Source organism: Podarcis raffonei, chromosome 6, assembly GCF_027172205.1.
Source record: "Podarcis raffonei isolate rPodRaf1 chromosome 6, rPodRaf1.pri, whole genome shotgun sequence".
In the NCBI taxonomy this organism is placed as follows: Eukaryota; Metazoa; Chordata; class Lepidosauria; order Squamata; family Lacertidae; genus Podarcis; species Podarcis raffonei.
In genome coordinates this window covers 55302018-55324510 of record NC_070607.1, presented here as the reverse complement: position 1 = coordinate 55324510, position 22493 = coordinate 55302018, and the positions used below count along the sequence as shown (strand labels likewise).

At 39.7% G+C, this 22493-nt stretch overlaps 1 protein-coding gene across 2 annotated transcripts in view; it reads left to right on the top strand.

The window, feature by feature from the left end:
• ILRUN (inflammation and lipid regulator with UBA-like and NBR1-like domains) overlaps positions 1-21808 on the top strand; it is a 40313-nt gene extending 18505 nt beyond the window's left edge. For both annotated transcript variants that reach the window (XM_053393047.1, XM_053393046.1), the window contains exons 2-5: positions 3006-3160; positions 9981-10178; positions 11412-11740; positions 17595-21808. In XM_053393047.1, coding sequence (XP_053249022.1) covers positions 3006-3160; positions 9981-10178; positions 11412-11740; positions 17595-17630 — 718 coding nt within the window. In that variant the 3' untranslated portion in view covers positions 17631-21808. The remainder of the gene's footprint in view (positions 1-3005; positions 3161-9980; positions 10179-11411; positions 11741-17594) is intronic.
• Positions 21809-22493: the final 685 nt, after the last annotated feature.

Genomic DNA, 22493 nt, shown 5'->3' with positions numbered 1-22493 from the left:
TCATGTTTATAAAGCATGCATAGAAATCCATTGCTCACTAGCCCCTGTTTTCACATAAAGGTAAAGATAAAGGGACCACTGACCATTAGGTCCAGTCATGGACGACTCTGGGGTTGCGGTGCTCATCTCGCTTTACTGGCAAAGGGAGTTGGCGTACAGCTTCCGGGTCATGTGGCCAGCATGACTAAGCTGTTTCTGGCGAAGCAGAGCAGCGCACGGAAACACTGTTTACCTTCCTGCTGGAGTGGTACCTATTTATCTAGTTGCACTTCATGCTTTCGAACTGCTAGGTTGGCAGGAGCAGGGACCAAGCAACGAGAGCTCACCCCGTTGTGGGGATTTGAACCGCTGACCTTCTGATCTGCAAGCCCTAGGCTCTGTGGTTTAACCCACAGCGCCACCTGTGTCCTTTTGTTTTCGCATAGCTTCCAATAGTAACGACAACAGAGCCACCACCTTCTCCTCCTCCTTGTGTGCTTCCTTCACATAACAGTCTGCATTCTAGGAAATCGTATTATCTGAAAATATCAGGGTAGTACTGGCGTGGTCCTTGTGCCTTTTATCCGTTCTTTAAACTTTTGTTCAGCAAACAAAGAATTCAATGTGTTCAGTCCAGTACACCCTGTGTACAGTGCCCATATGGAATAATGTCCATAAGGTACAGCAGAGCACTGTGTATCGTCTCCAAGTGGTCATTCAGCATGCTAGGCTGATACAGGAAAGGGAGGTCTGTGTGTGCCCTTAAATCCCCATCCAGCTGTCCCTCTTCAGCTTGGTCAAGAAACCAGCTTTCATGTTATTTGTTTGGCAGCTGAATGAGGAGATTGGAGATCACACATGCTGACTGTTCCATGTAACAGCATGGTATAATGTCTGTATACATGCTTATACTGCAGAGGTGTGGCAAAGTGGGTTTCTGCATAATTGCTGCTGCTGGATTTGATTAAGTGTATGGTTTGTTACAGTTTTCTGTTTTGTTTTGTTTCAACATATTTGTTATTAAAGATTTATTGGTTTACAAAAGTATGTTACATTTTCTACATATCAGTTTCATTTGTTTAAACATTAGTGTTACATTTGGAAGAAAAGGGGGAAAGAGGGGGGCATGGTGAGTGGGGTTGGGGTCAGGTGGCAATGCTTCTGTTCTGCTCAATGTATGTGTGGGGTTTTGTGTCAGCGTCATCTGTGCAGGTTCTCTTTACTATTCGCTTGTGTTCCTTTGGTGGTGAGAGAGGTTGGGGTTGGCCTAGGGTGTGGCTGTTTGTTTGTGATGGGCTGTGGTGAACTTCATTTTCATGTGTGAGTGGGGTGGGTGAATGTTTTTGTATCAGGTTAGCCATATTGATTCGTATGCTGCTGGCAGATTCTTGGCGTTGTTGTGTTGGGCTGTGTATGTGATATAGGGGAACCATACCAGGGTGAAGGCATCTTTTTCTATTTGTTGCCGTGTCAGTTTCAGTTTATTGGTTAGTTTTTTTAAATAAGGCTGTTTCCCATACTGTTTGATACCATGGATCCATGCTTACTCCTGACAGATCTCTCCAGTGTCTGGCTATGATGTTTCTGGCTGCTGAGATTAGGTGGGTTATGAGCTCTTTATGATGTGACTAGGCATTATTATCTTGGCAGATGTTTAGTAGGGCCAGTTCTGGGGTGACTTCTAATAATTGCTTAGTTATTTTGCATATTTCTTGTATGATTGTTGTCCAGAATAGTTGGATTTTTGGGCATTCCCAACACATGTGGAGGTATGTGCCTGTGGATGTGCATCCTCTCCAGCATTTTGGTGAATTACCTTGGGCATATTAGCGCTAGTCTTGGTGTTAGGTACTATCTGTAAATGAGTTTCTATGGTTTGTTACAGTTTTCAGTTTTGTACTTAAACATTGCTAATTCTAATGTCACAAACAAGCCAATTCTAATATGATTTGTATTCAGTTTTTTCTTCAATATACTATATCTTAGTTTATTCCACAAGTCATGATAAGTATGTAATGTCTACTGCTTTTTTAGCATAATTTTTGCTGACAGCAATTATTTGATGAGAAGCTTTTTGCTTTTTGTCAGAGTGTAAATGTAAATTGTGAAACCCTATCTCCAAAAAACCCCAGTTTTATCTTAGATTTCTAAATTTATTATGGGATAAACTTTTCTGGCCTGAAGTCCACTTCATCAGATAAATGAAGTGTAATCCTCAGATGCGTGAAGTATAATCCCCAGTTGGCAGATATATATACAGATGACTGGAAAGGAAAAAATGTTGAAGTTGAATGGCAATGAAATACAAAAAGTACAAATATCACACTACTTTTTGCATTCCTTTGTTAGTTAGCTCCAAATATATCTGCCAACTGAGCATTATACTTTGTGTATCTATTGAATACATTTCATGTATTTTATGGACTTAAGCCCACAAAAGTTTACACCATAATAAATGTGTTACTTTAAAGTCTCATAGTCTTATTTTGCTGCAACAAACTAACAAAGCTTTCACTTAGTAAATTACTTCTCCCTTCAGTTTGTGTTTAAACTTTTAGAGACTCAAATGTCTTTGTCCAAAACATTCATTAATGTCTCTTTATCCATTTTGTGCCAGCACACTGCTCACTTCGTACCCACAAGGCTCACAAGTCCCTTTCACAGGAGCTTTTCACATTTGTGCTATATGTGCAGAGAAGTAACAGTAGTATTATGTTGGCTGGCCCTACCTTTGACATTCTGATGATGGACATGACGTTTGCACATCTGCAACGGGGTGCTTATGCATATGCAGCTTTTTGCAGATACCCCATCTCCATGGTGGACATTGGGGATGGGACCTATAGGCACAATCCCATTCTTCCTCCAAATGTATAGTCTGCACAAGAACGCTATCTTTGAGAAGGGCTTTAGTCACAGATCTGAGAAAGTAATGCTCTCATGTTTTAAATGGGATATATTGTTATTTCATTAAGGGGTTATCCCTATTGCAGTATGGTTAAACAAACCTTTTATTCTCTTTCCAGGAACTTACAAGCAGCCATTGGAGCCTACTATGATTTTGAGAGTCCAAACATCAATGTGCCCTCCATGTCATTTGTTGAAGATGTGACCATAGGAGAAGGAGAATCCATCCCTCCTGACACTCAGTTTACAAAAACATGGAGGATACAAAACACAGGTAAAACAACTCTTCTTGGCTTCTGTCTTGCTACTGGTAGATGATTCACCTCCTAATTATAATATATAATATAATATAATATAATATAATATAATATTACTGTTTTCTTTAAGGTTATTCATGAGAATTTTTAAAAGCAAATATGCAAGAATGTTTTATTGTTTTTTCCTTAACAATATTTTTCATAGCAGACAGTAACAAGGTAAGAATTGTACTGTAGGCGTTGAAAATGTTTCTTTGATTTGCATGTGAATACCAGTGTCTGCAAATCAGCTTGCCATGGCAAGTATCCTTTTCCTCTAGCAAACATAATGATCCTCTGCCCTCAAGCTTGGTGTGCAGGAGATCATCTTTGCCATTGTGCTGCATTACAGAGTTTTTCCAAGTACTTTAGCAAACATGGTACAGTGGAGCTCTGTGTTAGATTGAGTGGGGACTGTCTTTAATCTTATGCTGTTCCTTTGGAGATGCTTGAAGCCCCACTGTTTTACTGAATCAGAAATACAGGGTAATGGTGACCACAATTTTTTGTTGGGTAACAAGGCCAGCCAAATTTATGGATTCCTGTTCCTCGGAGTCCTATTCAGACATTCAGCCAAATGTGTAAGAGGCTTGACTGTTAAATACAGTCATTGACAATCCAAGTCTGGTAGTTCTAACATATGTGGCTGAACAATGGGTTTCCCCAGGTCTTTATTTTTATGCACCAAATGCTGGAAATGTGCTATTTTTGTTGCATATCTTAAATGCTGTGTATCCAGAGAGATATGGATGTCTCATACACCCCAGGTAGTGTGGTTGCTGACCTTGAGCCAGACACCCTGGAGAGTGAAGTCAAATGGGCCTTAGAAAGCACTGCAAATAACAAGGCCAGTGGAAGTGATGATATTCCAGCTGAACTATTTAAAATTTTAAAAGATGATGCTGTTAAGGTGTTACACTCAATATGCCAGCAAGTTTGGAAAACTCAGCAGTGGCCAGAGGATTGGAGAAGATCAGTCTACATCCCAATCCCAAAGAAGGGCAGTGCCAAAGAATGCTCCAACTACCACACAATTGCACTCATTTCACACGCTAGGAAGGTTATGCTTAAAATTCTACAAGGCAGGTGTAAAGGGAATTGGGGTTGCTTGTGCGTAAAGGGTGCTGCAGCTCTAGACAGCGTTGCCTGGATAAACCTTTCCCTGGCTGGACAGCCCTTTCTCCATGACTGTCTCAGTCACTGGCAGAATCCGTTAGTGGGCGTTTTCTGAACTTCTTCCAACATAAAAATTCCTTCACTCCAAGTCTCCGCCTAGCCTCTCTGCGCGGAAGTCTCCTGCGCAGAGTGGGCGTGCCCAACGGAGGTCCTGGGCTCTCCCTGCTGCTCTCTGTGGAAGAGTCTCGGAGCCCTCCCTCCGCAGCCTCCTCTTTCTTCCTGGTGTCCCTCCTATTTCCTTCCTCCAAGGAAGCTCTCTCTCCCTGCTGGTTCCTTCTCCTGCATCGTCAGGGAGCCTTACCTCCACCCTAGGCTCCGATGGCAGTTCCCTGACAGCAGGCTTAAGCAATATGTGGACCAAGAACTCCCAGAAGTGCAAGCTGGATTTCGAAGGGGCAGAGGAACCAGAGACCAAATCGCAGACATGTGCTGGATTACGGAGAAAGCTAGAGTGTTCCAGAAAGACATCTACTTCTGCTTCATTGACTATGCAAAAGCCTTTGACTGTGTCAACCACAGCAAACTATGGCAAGTTCTTAAAGAAATGGGAGTACCTGATCACATCATCTGTCTCCTGAGAAATCTCTGTGTGGGACAAGAAGCTACAGGTAGAACTGGATATGGAACAACTGATTGGTTCCAAATTGGGAAAGGAATACGACAAGGCTGTATATTGTCTCCCTGCTTATTTAACTTATATGCAGAATTCATCATGCGAAAGGCTGGGCTGGATGAATTCCAAACTGGAATTAAGATTGCCGGAAGAAATATCAACAACCTCAGATATGCAGATGACACAACTTTGATGGCAGAAAGTGAGGAGGAATTAAAGAACCTTTTAATGAGGGTGAAAGAGAGCGCAAAATATGGTCTGAAGCTCAACATCAAAAACGAAGATCATGGCCACTGGGCCCATCACCTCCTGGCAAATAGAAGGGGAAGAAATGGAGGCAGTGAGAGATTTTACTTTCTTGGGCTCCATGATCACTGCAGATGGTGACAGCAGTCACAAAATTAAAAGACGCCTGCAAGAAGATCAAACCTATCCATTCTTAAGGAAATCAGCCCTGAATGTTCACTGGAAGGACAGATCCTGAAGCTGAGGCTCCAATACTTTGGCCACATCATGAGAAGAAAAGACTCCCTGGAAAAGACCCTGATGTTGGGAAAGATTGAGGGCACAAGGAGAAGGGGACGACAGAGGATGAGATGGTTGGACAGTGTTCTCGAAGCTACCAGCATGAGTAGCATGGGAGGCAATGAAAGACAGGAGTGCCATGGGGTCATGAAGAGTCGGACACGACTAAACAACAACATCCAGAGCTGGAAAGTAATAAAACTTCTGCAGAATTTTAGCACTTCAGTGTGTTAAGCTTCCTGACACATTCGTACTTTGGTGTGAATTACTTGTAAAATTTTAAGTGATGTAAATATTTTATTAAATGTCCAAGTCAACAGCACAACAGATTTTGGCTGCTGTTCTAGAGTTCAGACGAACCCTGGAAGTTAATATAGTTGACACTTTCTTTAGCTGCAATTAGAAACAGATTGGTGAAACTGTTGGGCAAAGGCATAGGCTATCTTGTTTGGTTCAATAATCATTTTTTAAGGGTTGGAAAGGAAGAATAAAAAGAAGTGTGGGATATGCTTGATTTTATTTCCCTTGTCTGTTTGGAAAACAGTTTATGGTGGGGGAGGTAAACACTGAAAGCAATGGCAAGGGGACTCTTAAAATATTTTAGTTGCAATAGCCATTGTGAAATAGCCTTATCTCAAGAGTTTAAATAATAATGCTATGATGAAACTTTGAGAAGGGATGAAATGAGGTGAGATGAACAACCCTTGGCACTAATCTACTGGGATATAATTATGAGAGGGAAATGAGATCTGATGCAAGGAAATAGTTCTGCAAACACATATTGCAATGACAGGATATAATCTGTATTGTTGACCCATGTATCAGTGCTTTGATTATACACACAACTTTTGTTCAAAATAATTCCAATAGAAAAAGTCTTGTCATTATATTTTCACACAAAATGCAGTTTTATCTTTATGGTGTCTGTTATGGGGATTAGATTTGGCATAGTAGGAAAAAAATATCAAACTATTCAGGTATTTCACAGATTCCCAGAGCAACAAAATGTTTCAAAATTAACATTCAGAATAAATGGACAAAGACATTAATGGCTCTTTTTTTAGCAACTTATCTGATAATTTTCCTTCTCTTAAAAAACCCAAAAGAACACAACCCAAATCAGATTCTCATGAAGTATTTTATGCGTGTTAGTGTCTGATTTACCAGAAAAAATGAGTGTTGAAATGTTTCCCCTTTTGACATTGGGATCGGAGATTTGGATAGGGGAAACAAAATAATAAACTCATATTTTAAATCAGTTGATGTTTATTTTTGGGCACTGTATACGGAGTTGAGGCCTTAAAGGAGGGTAATTTCTGATTTCTGTGTGGACTAAACATTACTCTTTTTCTGAAATATTTGTTCTTTTTCCAAATGTCTTCCCACTTGTTAATCTTGCTTAGTGGCAACCCAGTTTATTCAGTTTTGATGCTTAGGTCTCTGCAGAAGATATCATTGTTTTGCATTTGATTTAATGTATGAATTAATTCAGCATGTCAAAGGGCTGAAATGGTTCAAGATTATGTCTTCTTGCCAGGTGAAGCAATGAATCTTAATGGCACTTGAATAATCCTTGATTTAAATGAGTTATTTCTGGTTATGAATGAATTCATTCAAGAGTTTACTTAAAGATTTTTGTTGCCTTAAATAGCAAACTGTTGGATACTTCATCCAGTTGATGAACAGAAATTCATAATATATATAAAAAATTCTGACAAGCTTTTTCTTCCCCCCCCATAAAATACTAGTTATGTTCCTGGTTTGTATAATAACATTCTCCTCTAAAAAGCAGTAGATGGGGGAAATATCTATGCTTCTCTACAGTGCTTTTACTTTTTTTTGTTATCCTCCTGGAGATCAGTTTGCCAATAGAGAATTGCTTTCTATCTTCTTTACCCACATCCTTCCATTAACATCCAATTTAAAGCCATTTGCACACTAAAATTCCCTCTGGTGTTAAAGAAAATCAAAATAGATTTTTAAATGGTGAATTTTTTGTTACTTTGTTGCTCTGAGAATACAGTGTTACCTCAGGTTAAGAACTTAATTCGTTCTGGAGGTCCGTTCTTAACCTGAGGTACCACTTTAGCTAATGGGGCCTCGCGTCGCGCCGCCGCCGCACGATTTCTGTTCTCATCCCGAAGCAAAGTTCTTAACCCGAGGTACTTTTTCTGGGTTAGCAGAGTCTGTAACCTGAAGCATCTATAACCTGAAGCGTCTGTAACCTGAGGTACCTCTGTATATTAGTATACAGACATAATTTAAACTATACCATGCTACTTACTGATTAAAGTAGCATCAAATGATATCCTTATACATTGTAGCTCATGAAGCACATTGTATACACACGTTACTCAAATATATGATGATGATGATGATGATGATGATGATGATAATAATTTTTATATTTATACCCTGCCCATCTGGCTGGGTTTCCCCAGCCACTCAGAAGAGCACTAAAAACAATAAAACTTCAAACATTAAAAACTTCCCTAAACAGAGCTGCCTTCAGATGAATCAAGAGATACTGTGTGTCTTTTCTAGGATCTAATCTTAATGCACATTGTTGATGCAGTGTACTGTTTTGTTCCATAATTACTTAGAGCTGGGAATTATCCTTAATGGAGTTAAACTCAGAGCACATCAATAAATTTAGAAAATATTTTTTTTATTCAGCAAACTAGTGGAATTAAGAACTTGGGCTTTCAGTCATCTAATTGTTTCTATGTATACTTTAAGTCTATCCACTCTATTTTGTACCATCAGTGTGGAGAAATGGCTGGAATTTAAATAGTCTGCCCATATTCTATTAGTTGTTAGGATCTCTTCCTTAACTTTTTCAAAGTCATTCTCAAGATAAGCTGAAGCATTTGTTTTCAGTTCCACTGTGATGGGTCGGGTGCAGCTTTCAAAATTAGCCAGGTGCCAGGCTCATTTTGGTCTGGCGCAGGTCCAGTTGTGACCACGTGGAGGTCCCTGGATGCCAGGTTGGCAACTGGGGAAAGCAAAATGTCACCTAGAGAAGAATCAGAAATATCTTAGTTGAAGCTTGAATTTGTTTGATTCTGCATTGTTTTATTTGATGTTTTAATGTGTTATGAACCGCACTGAGATTTGTTCTTTAAAATATAATGCAGTATAGAAATGAAATGAACAACAGCAAGCATCACTGGGGGGGGGGGGATGGCACCTAGACATTCCCTTGTGGCAACCGTAACCCAGGTTTAAGGTACCATTTAGCAATTGGATTATGTATCTGAGTTTCTAACACCGGGTGGGATAAATGCCCCTTTTGCAGCTTGTAATTGCTACTTTATTGCTACATTCCTTTCTTTAGTTGTTGTCCTTTAAATTTGAGTCTTGAGCAATCTGTTATGAGTTGCAGAAAACAATGGTAAAAGGAAAATGAGACAACATAGTCTTAAAGTTAAAACTGAGAATTAATACATTATTTTAGAGCTACAGGTCTCTGTATGTAAGTTCAATTCATGTGAATATGCTACAGGTTACCTTCCTTCCCACTTGTATGTTCCCAGTATTTCCTTATCTGGTGTCCTCCAATCATATTTTGCCACAGTATCTGAAGTTTCAGATTATTATTAGTTCTAACCAGAGTGAGCATTAGTGCCAACCAAAATTGCCCCCAAACTAGTTTTTGGAAATTCATTTCAAGCCATGCTTTCAAAACATGTTATTGTTCATGCTAATCACAAAATTAAGTTCAGGCTATTTTCCTGGTTTTCCAAATCACTTTGTGCAGTGTCAGAAAGTGATGTTTGAGCCCTAGTGCTTACTATTTGGAATCAGTATTTTTTATTGTTGGACTACTATTCTTAAAACTGAGACTTTGAGAACAACAACAAAAGCTTTGTTCAATGGTTAATGGAAACAGTCATACACCGCATAGACTTGCATGCTCTTAAATTATAGTTGTTGGAATGCTGATTTAAATTCTTCAGAGAGCCTTGGGGTTTGTGTGACAATTCATCTTAGAATTTGAGCAGAATTTTCTTTCTGCTCCTGAAAGTAAGGGTGAATTTAGACACATGTATTTCACAACAAAGCAGCTTTTTCTGAATTCATGAATATGTAATTCATGTCCCTACCATATATTAACGTGTATGTACCAGTAGTTAATGTGCATAACAGAAACATGCCTTTGACTGCTACAAAGAAGGAACTTTCATCTGTTGCACTGGTGACATGTCGTGTTCATGGACATGTGTATCAGTTCATGATAGGGGTTATGTGCGCACACACAACAAAGAGTTGCTTTGACATAAGTATGCATCCGAGTCAGTCATTACACTTAGCAATGAAGATGTGCAATACAACTTCCTTTTACTAAGTGTTTACAGATGTTTATGCTTGCTTGATGGGACGACACACATTTTAATCATAAATGTGCTATCTGTTAATGACCATGTTATTTAAGTAGCTTCTCCATTGACAAATGCTTTAATGTAATCTTCACTGAATCTCAGGGACAGAAGCATGGCCTCCAGGTGTTTGTCTTAAATATGTCGGCGGAGACCAGTTTGGCCATGTGAACATGGTGATGGTCCGATCATTGGAGCCCCAGGAGATTGCAGATGTCAGCGTACAGATGTGCAGCCCTAGTACTGCAGGAATGTATCAAGGACAGTGGCGAATGTGCACTGCCACAGGACTTTATTATGGAGGTAAGTGCCACCTTCTCATAAGACTCTTACTTGCGACATTTGAGCAGCCTTCTGTGTTGCTGGGACTGTTGTGAGAATAATATCCGCTAACTATTGCAACTCTACTTATTAAGAGAATTCCAGAACCGAGTTCAGACAAGTGTTACTTTCCATATAACATTTTGGACCCCACAAAAACCCCTCACATTGTAACTATCTTTCAAGAAACAGACAAATGAATGTAAATGTTTCCTTTAAAGGTGGCAATGGCCACTGGGCCTTTTGAAGTGCTATCCTCCCCGCCTTTTAGCAGGTGTGAGACAAGGATCACTGTCAGTGTGTTGCTGACGATTGCTTCTCTTAAAGAGGCCACTGCAGCCCCTTTTAGGGGGGCAATGCACAACATGAATGTTTTATTTTTATTTTTCAAAACTCAGATCCTACCAACTTTCTGAGGAACTCAATATCATTAACAAACTATTTCAAAATATAGAATAACTCCTAAGTTATGGGAAACTTTGCACATCTTAAAAAGTTACCTTTCATGGCAAAGCAGCAACAACCACAAACAAACCCTGAACCCAACAAAAATTCCATGTAGTTCCAATACTCTTTTATAATTCAGGACACAAACCATTTCAAGTGTTTGAAAAGTGGCATGTTACAACTTCAGGTATTAATTGTTAGGTTGATTCACTTGTCTGTTTTACTGTGTAGCTAACATAGGAGAGATGGAACGAAATATATTGAAAGAACACTGAACAGAAGCACTTAAAACTGCAACATTAGTTGTAGATCCCACTTGTGAGATTTGATTGCCAATTTTTCTGTTTGTTTTTATTTCCTGTTGATGATTGGCATGTTTAACAACTTTCACCCCCAAATGATGGTATTTCTTTCAAGTGAAAGATGTGACTTCCACTGAATTTTCTTTTTTGGAGTCTTTTTGTATAATTATTTTCATGCTTGGGAATGACCAGAATAAATACCAAGATTAACAGAAGGTGGCAGTATTTCACTATCTTCAAACTTTCAGAATGCCGGATACTAAAACATTCAGGCTGGCTTTGAGCAAACAATGAGCCCTGATGTAATACCTCCCATGTATCTGAAATGTGGTCCATATTGATATTACAAGGATTTGGCATTTTTGTTTCTTATGTTTGATTATAAGCATCATGTTGTTTGAGAGGTATTGAAATTAAGTAAAATCGCAAATTGTATTTTGTGCTGACCCAGGTTTCTCTTTCACAGACATCATCTGGGTGATCCTCAGTGTGGAAGTTGGAGGACTTTTAGGAGTAACGCAGCAACTGTCATCATTTGAAACTGAGTTCAACACACAACCACATCGCAAGGTAGAAGGAAACTTTAACCCGTTCGCCTCTCCGCAGAAGAACAGGCAACCAGATGAAAACAACCTAAAAGACCCTGGGGGTTCTGAGCTAGACACAATCAGCAAAAACACGTGGGGGCCTGCTCCTGACCAAATTGAACAAGATCAGACTGAACTGTCACAAAACTCTGTAAATCTCTCCCCCAGCAGTCACTCGAACAACTTATCAGTAGTGACATACAGTAAGGTAGGTGCCCTGGGGGTACAGGAGAACGGGGAGGTCATGAGTCCATGACCTGTATTGTAATGGTCCTTCCTTGCAAATTGCATGACTCCCCCTTGTGCCTCTGTACACTCCGCTTAAAAGGGCCTGCATTTGGCTGTTCATCTTACAAGTCCTTTCACTGAATTAAAAGCAAGCTTAAACAAGACTATTTTCAAATGCTAAAACCACTTTAATATTCTGTTAAAATAACATTCTTCAAATGCTGCTTGCCGGATTTGAGAAGGCAACAATTTACAAAGCTGCTTTTTTAAAGTGCACTTAAAATTGGAAGTATATTAGGTGGTAAGTGCTAAAAATGTAGTCAACCAGATTTGGAAGCTAAAATGTATGGATAAAAGAATATTGATCAGAATGTGTTCCAGGTCTGTGCAGAGTGTGGGGTAGCCAGGTACACTTGCCCCAAGCCTTGGAGGGCTAAGTTGGCAGGGGGCGGGGCTTTTTTGTTTTGAGTTTATAACTTTATTCTAAAAAGACTCCCACCCTGGGCCTCAGACAAGCTCTGCATAGACCTGATGTGTTCACTTTTCATTTCCCTTTTTGTTTCTGCTTTACTTCAAATCATTGCTTAAAATGGTTAGATTCACTTGTTGCATTTTGTTCTGATTTCATTGAAAACATTTTGCTGCCTTTTGCATAAAAATATACAGAAACTTGTGGAATCATAGTTTACATAATCCAGTGTGGTGTAGATGGTGTTTGTTTTTCCATTTTCCACATGGACAGGTCCATTCAACATGTTGTTCAGGGCCCTGAGGCAATTGCCAGTTGGTGTAAGGTTTAAAATAGGATGAATAAAATGTATTGAGCAGCTAAGGTAGAAGGAAGACAGTTGAAGCAGATAGTGTACTGGTAGTGTGTGACTAAAGCTACTCTCAAATGGATTGGATAAGGGTGAATTCAAGTTATGACGAAGAGAGAACATTTCTTGATGCAAGTGATGATTGTATCTTGGAGCAGTTAGTCATAGAATCAACAAGAGGAGAGCCAGCAATTTAATCCTAAACCATGTCCAGGTTTCTATGGAAGATATAAGTATTGTTGAAATACGTAGGCTGTGGTCACACTTTCTTTCAAACTCAGTGAAAAGTTGCTCCCAAGCTCCAGTACAGTCACATTTACTTTCACAAGATGGAATTGCTCAGTTGGTTAAAAGGAAGTTAAGCGGTGGAAGGATCACATCTTTTTACCAGGGTGCAACACCCCACCTCCCCCCAAAGTCCGCATTCCTTTTGAGATAATGTCACTAGTGGCAAGGATCAGAGCTTTGCACTCACTCACACACCATCCATCCATTCAGACATGCATACACTCCATTCACCCATTCAGTCTTTCTCACAGTTGCATGTGCTGCCTGCATTTATCAACAGTCACACCAGCCCCACAGTTGTTCTTTATTCTGTCACTATGGTGCACTTCCTGTAGGAGACACCTGAAACATTTACTAATAGGACATTGAAGACTCAGCTTACTCACAAACCAAACTCAAGCAAAATGGCAAATGGGGTAAGCCTCTAGAGACCAGCAGACAGATAGGTGACTGGGGAAAATGAGGGGCATGGAAAGCTATCACTGGCTTATACTATATCCAATATCAGAAGCACAGCCTCTGAATATCAGTTCCTTATGTTGAATACAGTGATTGGAGGCATTATCAAGTTTATTCAGTACAGAAAAATGAAGTTTTTGGTATTTTGTATTCCTTAGAGGCAAAAAGTAGTAACAAAATTGCTTGACAATAAATTCTGCTTTGCAATGCAGGAGTTTGTTATTGAATGCTAACATTTTGAAGAGTGAGTTGGCAAAAATCCCTTCCGGCCTATCCTCTTTTAAATGATATATCCACTGAATAAAACACCCTTCTTTGAACTCAAAGGCACCCTATCATTTCATGCAGAGGGACTAGATAAGCATTTGTTTCTGTGACCTCTCTTACTCTCTAGCGCTTAATATTTTTTCTGTCAAAGCTTAGTGACTGGTCTGAGACCAGCAAATAAAGCATTATTGAAGATAACCAGATTTCGATTTTATCAGTAATCTGAATGGGAGACAACTTGAAGCCTTGTGTGTGAGAGAAATACTTCATTAAAACCCACATTTTCACCAAAAAAAACTCCACAATCAAATCAATTCCATAAAATTTATGTATGCTTAAGTATAAGATGAAAGTTAAATTTGTACAAATATTTACCATATACAGGAAATTTTCTGAATCCGATCAATATTGTATGTAACATCTCCTTTACATAGTAAATATTTGTCACATTCACTCTTTCTCCCAATAAGCCCAAAATGGAATGGCTTAAGTTTATATAATCTTTTTTAAGCTGCCATTTTTATGCCTGCAGCTGCGAAATTGCTCAGCAAGAACTTATGGGTAATAAAGCATGTTTTTAAAGAAAGTGAGCATGATATATAGAAACTAAAATCTAGCCCTTGAGCGGGAATTATATTTGCTCTGTGTATTCATTTCAATCTTTAATCTAAAATTTTATTTCTGAAGAATTCCTGCTAGAATCAACTGGCTGAATTCACTGGGTAATCCTCACTCATACTGTGTGCTAAGTATAAAGGTTCCTACATTGATAGGTGTCTGTATGCAGCTTAAGGGGACAACTTTAAAATGTGATTTTTCTCTGCCTACCCCCTAACATTCTGAAGTGGTACAGTACAAAGAGGGAAGTATGTGCTTTTTCTGAACATGTAGATCAGCTCCTTGTTTAAATAGAAGAACAGATGAATAGTGGGAAAGAGCTTTGAGCTACTGCATTATATTTGTGCAGCATGCTTTGAAGGGGGAAAAAACCCTGTTTGTGTTGAGTTTACATAAGTGATTCAAAAGAGCTTTGGGTGGTTTGGAGAAGCACTGACCAGGAACGGGCCAGGAAGTGATGAGAAATAGAGGACGATTGAGTAGTTCTATCTGAGGCTGCCATCAGTGTAAACTGGAAGACTTCTGTTTTGTTTTGCAGCCATGCATCAAAAGCTGATGCCTTAAAAAATAAATAAACTGTACTTCTATTTATTCAAATTCCACCACAAACTAAATAAAAATAAAGCCAATGATGTTCAACTCCAATCTTTTCTATATTAGAGTGATACCTAAACTTGGAGAGAAACTTAAGTTATGTTGGAATTACGTTTCCCAGTTAACATCATTACCAACAGTAACGTTGAGTTAAGAGCTGGTTCTTACCCAAAAGTTTAATTGGGTAGTGTTATCATTTTTTACTAATTGGGAAGCACATCAGTAAGTCAGTAAGAAAACTACTGGACAATTCTTTTTATGGAGAAACTTTTGCACTACTAGAGTAAGCATTCCACAGTAGAAGAAGGAGCGGTATTTTCCAGATTACTGATTACTTCAGAACTTGTTACCGTCAAAGCACAGACCACCTAAAGTGAGGGTCACCAGCATGGTCCATATTGGTGCCCTGGTGCTCACAAAGTCCTTCATTGGCATTGCTGGGCAGGGTCCCCAGACTCTGAGCTTTTATTTTTTTAAAAAAAAGAAAAAAGGGTCCTCCTAGAAAGAAGGTTGTGAAGCAAATGTGCAGGTACCATTCTAAGCAATTTACGTATGTGAAATGAGCTCCCATCTGTCATTGTTTTTAGCCAAAGGGCAAAGTCAGAGCTGTGGCTGATAGGTAAGCTATTTGGACACCAAGCATTAGGAATCCCTTGAGTCCTAAAGAGTTGCTCTTTTCTCCTCCTCCTTTAGTTCGCTTTTCCAGCTTCTGTCTTATTTTCCAGTCCTTGAAATCTCCATAGCTTGCCTTTTGTTCACCCCTCTAATTTATGCCGTGTCCCCCATGGCAGCCATGTTGTGACTAGCAGCCACAGCACTCTCAAAAATCAAAATGTGCCCACTGGTCTAAAAAAGTTGGCAATCTCTTGCCTAAAGGATGTATCCTATAGCAAATGAAGCTGCTTATAGCTACAAGAGTCAAGCGTGTAACTGGCTATCCTCTTGTTATTGTCTCTGCTATTAATATTTCCTGGGTATATCTAAGAGAGATCTTATTTGCAGAATGCAATGCAACACAACTGATTTCCAGATAATAAGACTGTGCAAGAAAGGTAAAGGAACCCCTGACCATTAAGCCCAGTCACGGATGACTCTGGGGTTGCGGCGCTCATCTCACTTTACTGGCCGAGGGAGCCGGCATTTGTCCGCAGACAGCTTCCGGGTCATGTGGCCAGCATGACTAAGCTGCTTCTGGCGAACCACAGCAGCATACGGAAACGCCGTTTACTTTCCCGCCAGAGCGGTACCTATTTATCTACTTGCACTTTGACATGCTTTCGAACTGCTAGGTTGGCAGGAGCAAGGACCAAGCAACGGGAGCTCACCCTGTCACGGGGATTCGAACCGCCGACCTTCTGATCGGCAAGTCCTAGGCTCTGTGGTTTAGACCACAGCACCACCCGCAGATAATAAGACTGTGCAATAGTGACTGACAAATAATGTGTATGTATATTGCATATAAGAGAAAAGAACATGGTAGTAGAGCATATGCTTTGCGTGCAGAAGGTCCCAAGTTCAATCCCTGGCATCTCCAGCTTGGGCTGGGAAGGACTCCCTGCCTGAAACCCTGGAGGCCCACTGCCAGTCAGTGTTGCCAATACTGGGGCTAGGTGGATCAATGGTCTGACTTGATATAAGGCAGCTTCTTATGTTCCTATATTTCTGGAAAGTTTATAAGGCCAACTAAAATATATCAGCCTTGGATTTCACTTCCCCACCATCCCTGGTGACCTCTTAAGAAAAAAATGCAGTAGCTTCACATTAGTAGGGGTTCTGGTAAAAAATATCCATAAATTGCTATTGGGTGCTTGGTCTTTCAGAGCCTAAAAACTGAATGTTGTCCTAGCATTTGAAATGTATGCCAGAGGTGAGTTAAGGTAGAAAACAAATATGATGATGCCATTTCTATTTTAGAGGAGATTTATTTGAAGAATGCACTGTTTCAGAATGATGCTTTAGTAGAGTAAAGAGTGGCTGAAACATTGTGGATTGGAAATGATAGGTTTATATGCCTCTTATTATATATGGTCATAATTTAGAAATTAATTTGTGCCTGTTTTACCAATGGTGCCCAGCTAATGAATAGCCATAATTGAAAACCTGGAGAAGTCTGGTTTATATTAGTGCTGCCTACCTTGGCTTAAGTCATGTGAAGTTGGCTCATTGCAAATAGGCTTTTGAAAGTTTATTGTATGCATGTTTTGGAATTTGAAAAAGGTCAACTCTGCTCATACTGCCAATTCCGGCTTGCCACAAAACATGCATGAGGTCTGCAACTCAATATGGCATCTTTGGCTGGGGAGATAGAATCAACCTTTAAGCCTAGTGAGCAGTTTTGTTTGTGCATAAACCGTTGGGGCTAGGACTGTTTTTGGTTCGTGAACATGAGCTTTAAAGATTTAAAGAGCCATGTAGGGAACTTAATTGCATTGTTATAGCATTCCAGGAGTTCAGTATACCAAACCCCCCTTGAAAGTATTTAATGTCCCAAACTGGAATTTCACTTTAATGATTTTGTCAGTGTTTTAGATTTCTCTTTGGGCTCAGTATGACAGGTGGCAAGGGAATATATTTTGACTGTGTAAACATTGAAATGTAGCATTGAAATGCAAAAGAGAATAGATTAAAATGAAATGAATTATATGACCCTTTGTAAAAAGTGATAAATGGCTTTAGAATGTAGGTTGTAGAGGATTTCATACACTTGGGATGTTGTGGTCACATTGGAACAGACCTTGCTTAGTTTATTCCCCTTTCTGAAATTAATTTTTGTCTCTAATTCTTTTCCAGGGTTTTCACGGTCCTTATCCCTTTGGACAGTCTTAAAAACAAAAACGGGTATCGTCGAGAAGAGAATTTGACAAAGAATGGACTTGGGAGGGAGGGGGAGTTCTTATGGCTTATAGAAGATACAACATGAACCCCCTTCTTGGTCTCCATATCCTGAGATAAGAAGAAAACAAACAATAACTTAAGACTAGTTGTTTCCAGAAAAAAAACAAAACTAAAGTATGCATGTGTGAATGCTGAATTTCAGGAGTGCTGTTCAGTGCTATGAGAGAGAAAAATACACCAATGTTTTGTTTAGAAGTCATTGTCACAGTTAATTAGGTAGCCTAAAAGAAATTTTTTAAAAAGATTAAAATGGAAAAGCCATCTCTTTTTAAAAGAAATTATTTTGCCTACAGAGAGGTTGTAGTCTGAGCAAATGTTAATTTTTCGTTCCTTGTTCATAACTTTTAAAAAAAGGGACAGCGTGCATTTTTATGGAGATGTGCTTGCTATGAAATGGAAGCTTGCTTAGCATTTTCTTGGTTAGTGCAGCTATTTGTTTGTCAGATGGTATTAATTTCTAGCTTGATCAATATCCAGATCCATAAATTTTAATGATGTCTTTCCCCCCCTTTCTTTCTTTTGGTTATTTGCCTTTATTCTGCTTTTGGTATCATTCTTCTGGGCATGGTGTGCATTAGTCATCTGCTAGTTCTTTTCTGTTTGGTTGCGCAGACCTAGTTTTGCCATTTGTTGTGCAGGGCAAGAATGTCAAGAGGGTAAAAACACCGAGCTGATGCAAGAGGGGTGTCTTGTGCTTTGATTGTGGCACATTCTCTTATTTAAATTCCAAAGTTTGCCCTGAACAGTTAGCATATTGAAATATTCCCATGTTCATTAAGCTGTCTTTGAGACAGCTATGCATGTATATGTCACTTTTGTGCCAAGAAGAAAAATTATTTTTCGGAGTGGTAGAGCACCAATTATTAAATTTCCATGACACTTCTAAGATGTAAATTTCACATCTTCTGTTTTATATTGGAATGACCACTTTGAGTCTTCAGTGATAAAAAAATAACTAGCTTGTTGGCAGAGACTAAATTGCTTTGAACATATGGGAGAAAGAAGAACCATCAGCAGCCATTCACAGCAATTCCTTCTGCTTATCAGCTTGTTTGATCTCTGAACACTTGGATTTATAGACTGGTGTGTGTGTGTGTGTGTGTGTGTGTATCAAGGGTGTGGAACTGTTTAAGATCTAACTGCGTATAGCCCATGAAGAATGATAGCCATATAATTGAGGCCAATCTGTCCAATTCCATAGAGAATTAGCAGAACATGGTCTCTTGAAACTCTTGGGTTTTGCATCGGTTTAAGGAGGAGGGGGGGTTCTGTCTAATTCAAAAACTTGAACTAGGCCACAGCAGCCATCTGCCAAAGATAGAATAATATGCAATGCCTCCTTCCTTTCATCTCACTTAGAAGATCAAACTCCCTGGTCTGAGATAGTGGAAGTATGAGTATGTACTGATGGGGATAATGCAAGGCCTGAAGTAACATGCTTTGAGCTACCTTGTTGGTTTGATTTGCATACAAGGCCTTTGTATTCTTCTGTATAGCTGACCAGAACCCTGTTTCCCATCAGAACATATATATATAGAGCACCCAAAGTCTATTAAATGGATCTGGCTAGGATCCTAGTAGGCAGATGTGTAGGTATTCAGTCTTCTAGGCCAGCTCAGCATCTAATTTGATGTTTTCACTTTTGAAGAACTTGTATAATTTTTTTGCATCCCAACTAATTTGAAGAGTATAGTTTATCTATGACCATAGCCATGAACACTGGGAGAAATGATTGCAAGGGATTCATCTGAGAGGACAAATTATGGGAGTGTAGAAACTATGGAATGCCTTCCTTTAACTTCCCCCCAGCTTGGCTCCCCAAATTCTTTTCTTAATCATCATAAGCAGCATATTATTCAGATGCAAAGTAAGGTGTAGAAACTGATTATGTATAGCATTAGTCATGATAATTGCTTTTATTTATTTTTCCTGCTCTGGGCAAGCAACTTTTTTGATACGCAAAGAAAAGACTGAGTACACTGTATGGTTTTTGAGATGAGTGTGTGTGTGAGAGAGAGTAACCTCTGGTGGCAACATTGGAAGTCAGTGGCAACAACTGGCAGCTACTACAGTAAGCTAAGTTAAAACAGATTCAGTTTTCTCTTTAGACCAAGTTAGGTATTCAGAAACCTCACCATCCAAACTGTCAAACATTGTGGAGACTTTAGTTTTTTCATAGTGCAGAGCAAAAACTGATATTTACTGCCAACTACTGTTCTTTTACAGCAAGTAGGGATGACCATTTCCTGCAAGTCATCTCAAATACTATCTCCTCTTTTGAGTGCTGGTGACTTTTATGAATGAAACAGTCGTTCCACTGAAGAAAGCAGAAATCACAGCCAGGGCCCAGCTTGGTTGCAGTAAAAGTAGTCCTCTTTATTGTCGCTAGTTTCTGAGATCTTTCTGGGGATAAACATTCCTCTCTCGGGGGATGATCTCTGTATAAATAGTTACAAAGGGCTCATACCTGTTTGCAGGTATTTTGATTTGAGTGATAATCCCTTCAGTGATGACAATGGGAGGATGTTTAAAATGCTCACTGTTTTGTGTCTCGTTTCTTTTCTCAAATATTCTTCTCTTTATACAATACCTCCTTTATTACTCATGGAGCTTCTTGGAACTCTGATTTTAAATTCATTAGTTTTTAAGGCGTTTTTGATGATTTTGGAGCCATTGAAATGGCTGAAGCCAAAATCATGTTTGCTTGGGAGCAGCACTTTCAGACAGCTAAGGAGGGCAAGACATTTTTGTGCCTAAGCATAAAGGTTTGATTTTCACAAATGCATAATACTAGCTTCATAATTATCAGGGGAAGCTGCCACCTTTCCTCCCCTCCTCAACAGATGGCCTGTGGCTTCAACAGTATGGGAAGCAGAAACACAGTAGATGTAGCTTTACATAGCATGGAGGTGTAGTAATGGGGGGTGGCTGTACCTGCAGAATAGCTGAATGTCATAAAGGCACAACCCCTTTGTGAGAAAAAGGTGGCAATGCTAACCAGTGCCTAGGTTTAACACACAACACTTCTGTACAGATATAATCACATGTAGGGGAAACAGTGTAGACTGCTGAGTTTGGAAGTGGCATGGGTATTTAGATTGCTTTGTTGCAATTACAGGAATCAGAGAGCCACTCATAGCTTTAAAATGCACATATTGGCAAACACTCTTACCCACTTCAAATATTATCGTGTATATGCCTCTCGTTCCCTCTTGCATGATCTGTAAAAATACGTTGTGAATAAAATAACCCTTTTTACCAAAGTGATACTGCTTGGACATGGAGGAAGCTAAGCATTGCTTGACCCCTATCCCTGTTCCTGAAATGTGACTGATTCTTGCTCCCCCAAATTTAGCTTGCTTCATGTAACAAGTGTGGTTGGCTCTGGCCATTTCCCTAGTGGTTCTCATTCTGGAAGAAATGATGGATTCCCGAGGAGGAAGAAGTAATTTTAATTTAACAAAGGGAAGTTTGGATTTCTCATTTGTTTGCAGCGTTCTTTTTTATTTTTATTTTAATGCAGATTAAACTGTAACCCAAGCTGTTGGGTTTGAAAATGTGCTGGCAACCTCTGCATCTGAAAATGTGACTGTGCCTGGGAGGCAAGAGCACCCAGTCTTCTCACTAGGAAATTGAGCTGGCTATGAGCCTTAGTGGGTGCAAGTAAGCTCTGTCTCTGTTTGGGGATGGGTGCTAAGCCTGCCCTGTCAGGTTGGGCCTATGTTGTTGCTCCTACTTGGGGCAGGTGAAAGGTGTATCCTAAGGCCTCAGGGATTTGGGAATGTGTATTCATCCCACCCCCCAGCTGCAGATGAGTGCGTCTTGAATCTCTATAGGTACAAGTGTAGCCAGAGAAGCCTGGGGCTAAGAAATGCACGCTGTCCCATGTCTGGGTTTCCATTGTTTTTTCTCTTGTGTGAGTGAGTGGTTGATTCTGCAGCCTGTCTTTATTCTCTCTGGGGGGAGTGCATGTGTAGAGCAGGATGTGTGTTGCTTCACTGAGTCTGGGAAGAATCCTGTAATAGCACATTGTGGGGGAAAACAAAGATGCTTTTTCCTTAATGTATAAATGAATATTTGTATGATTAAATTAACACAAAACAATCTTATACTTGAGTTTTTATTGAATGACCAAAGCTTGGACCTACAGTGCCTTTTCGTGGTTTAAATGGTTCCCACTTTACTTTCCTTCTTTCCCATTTGTTGGGGAGTATCATGCTAAGCCAGGACTGAGCTGAAAACTCTGTGCTTAATAAATGAAATAAAATGAATTGTGGTTAGGGTGCTGTCTTGTGCCTTCATAGAATCATAGAACTGGAGTTGGAAGGGATCCCAAGGACATCTAGCCCATCCCCTACAGTGCAGGAATCACAGCTAAAGAATCACTGACAGATTGCCATCCAATATGCTTAAAAACCTCCAATGAAGATGCATCTGCCACCTTCCAAGGTAGTCCATTCCACTGTCAAACAGCTCTTACCTTCATAAAGTTCTTCCTAATGTTTAGTCAGAATCTTCTTTTTTAAAAAATTGAAACTATTTTTTCAGGTCCTATGCTCTGGAGCAGCAGCAAATAAGTTTGCCCCGTCCTCCATATGACAGCCCTTGAGATATCTGTAGATATCTAGCATATCACCTCTCAGGCTTCTGTCATCTAGGCTTAACATACCCAACTGTGACAACCGTTCCTCATAAGGCTTGGTTTCCAGACCCTTTAACACCTTGGTCCCCTTCTTCTGCACACATTCCAGCTTGTTCTGACGTGAAGATCCAAGTCAGGGGCTTGTCAAGTTG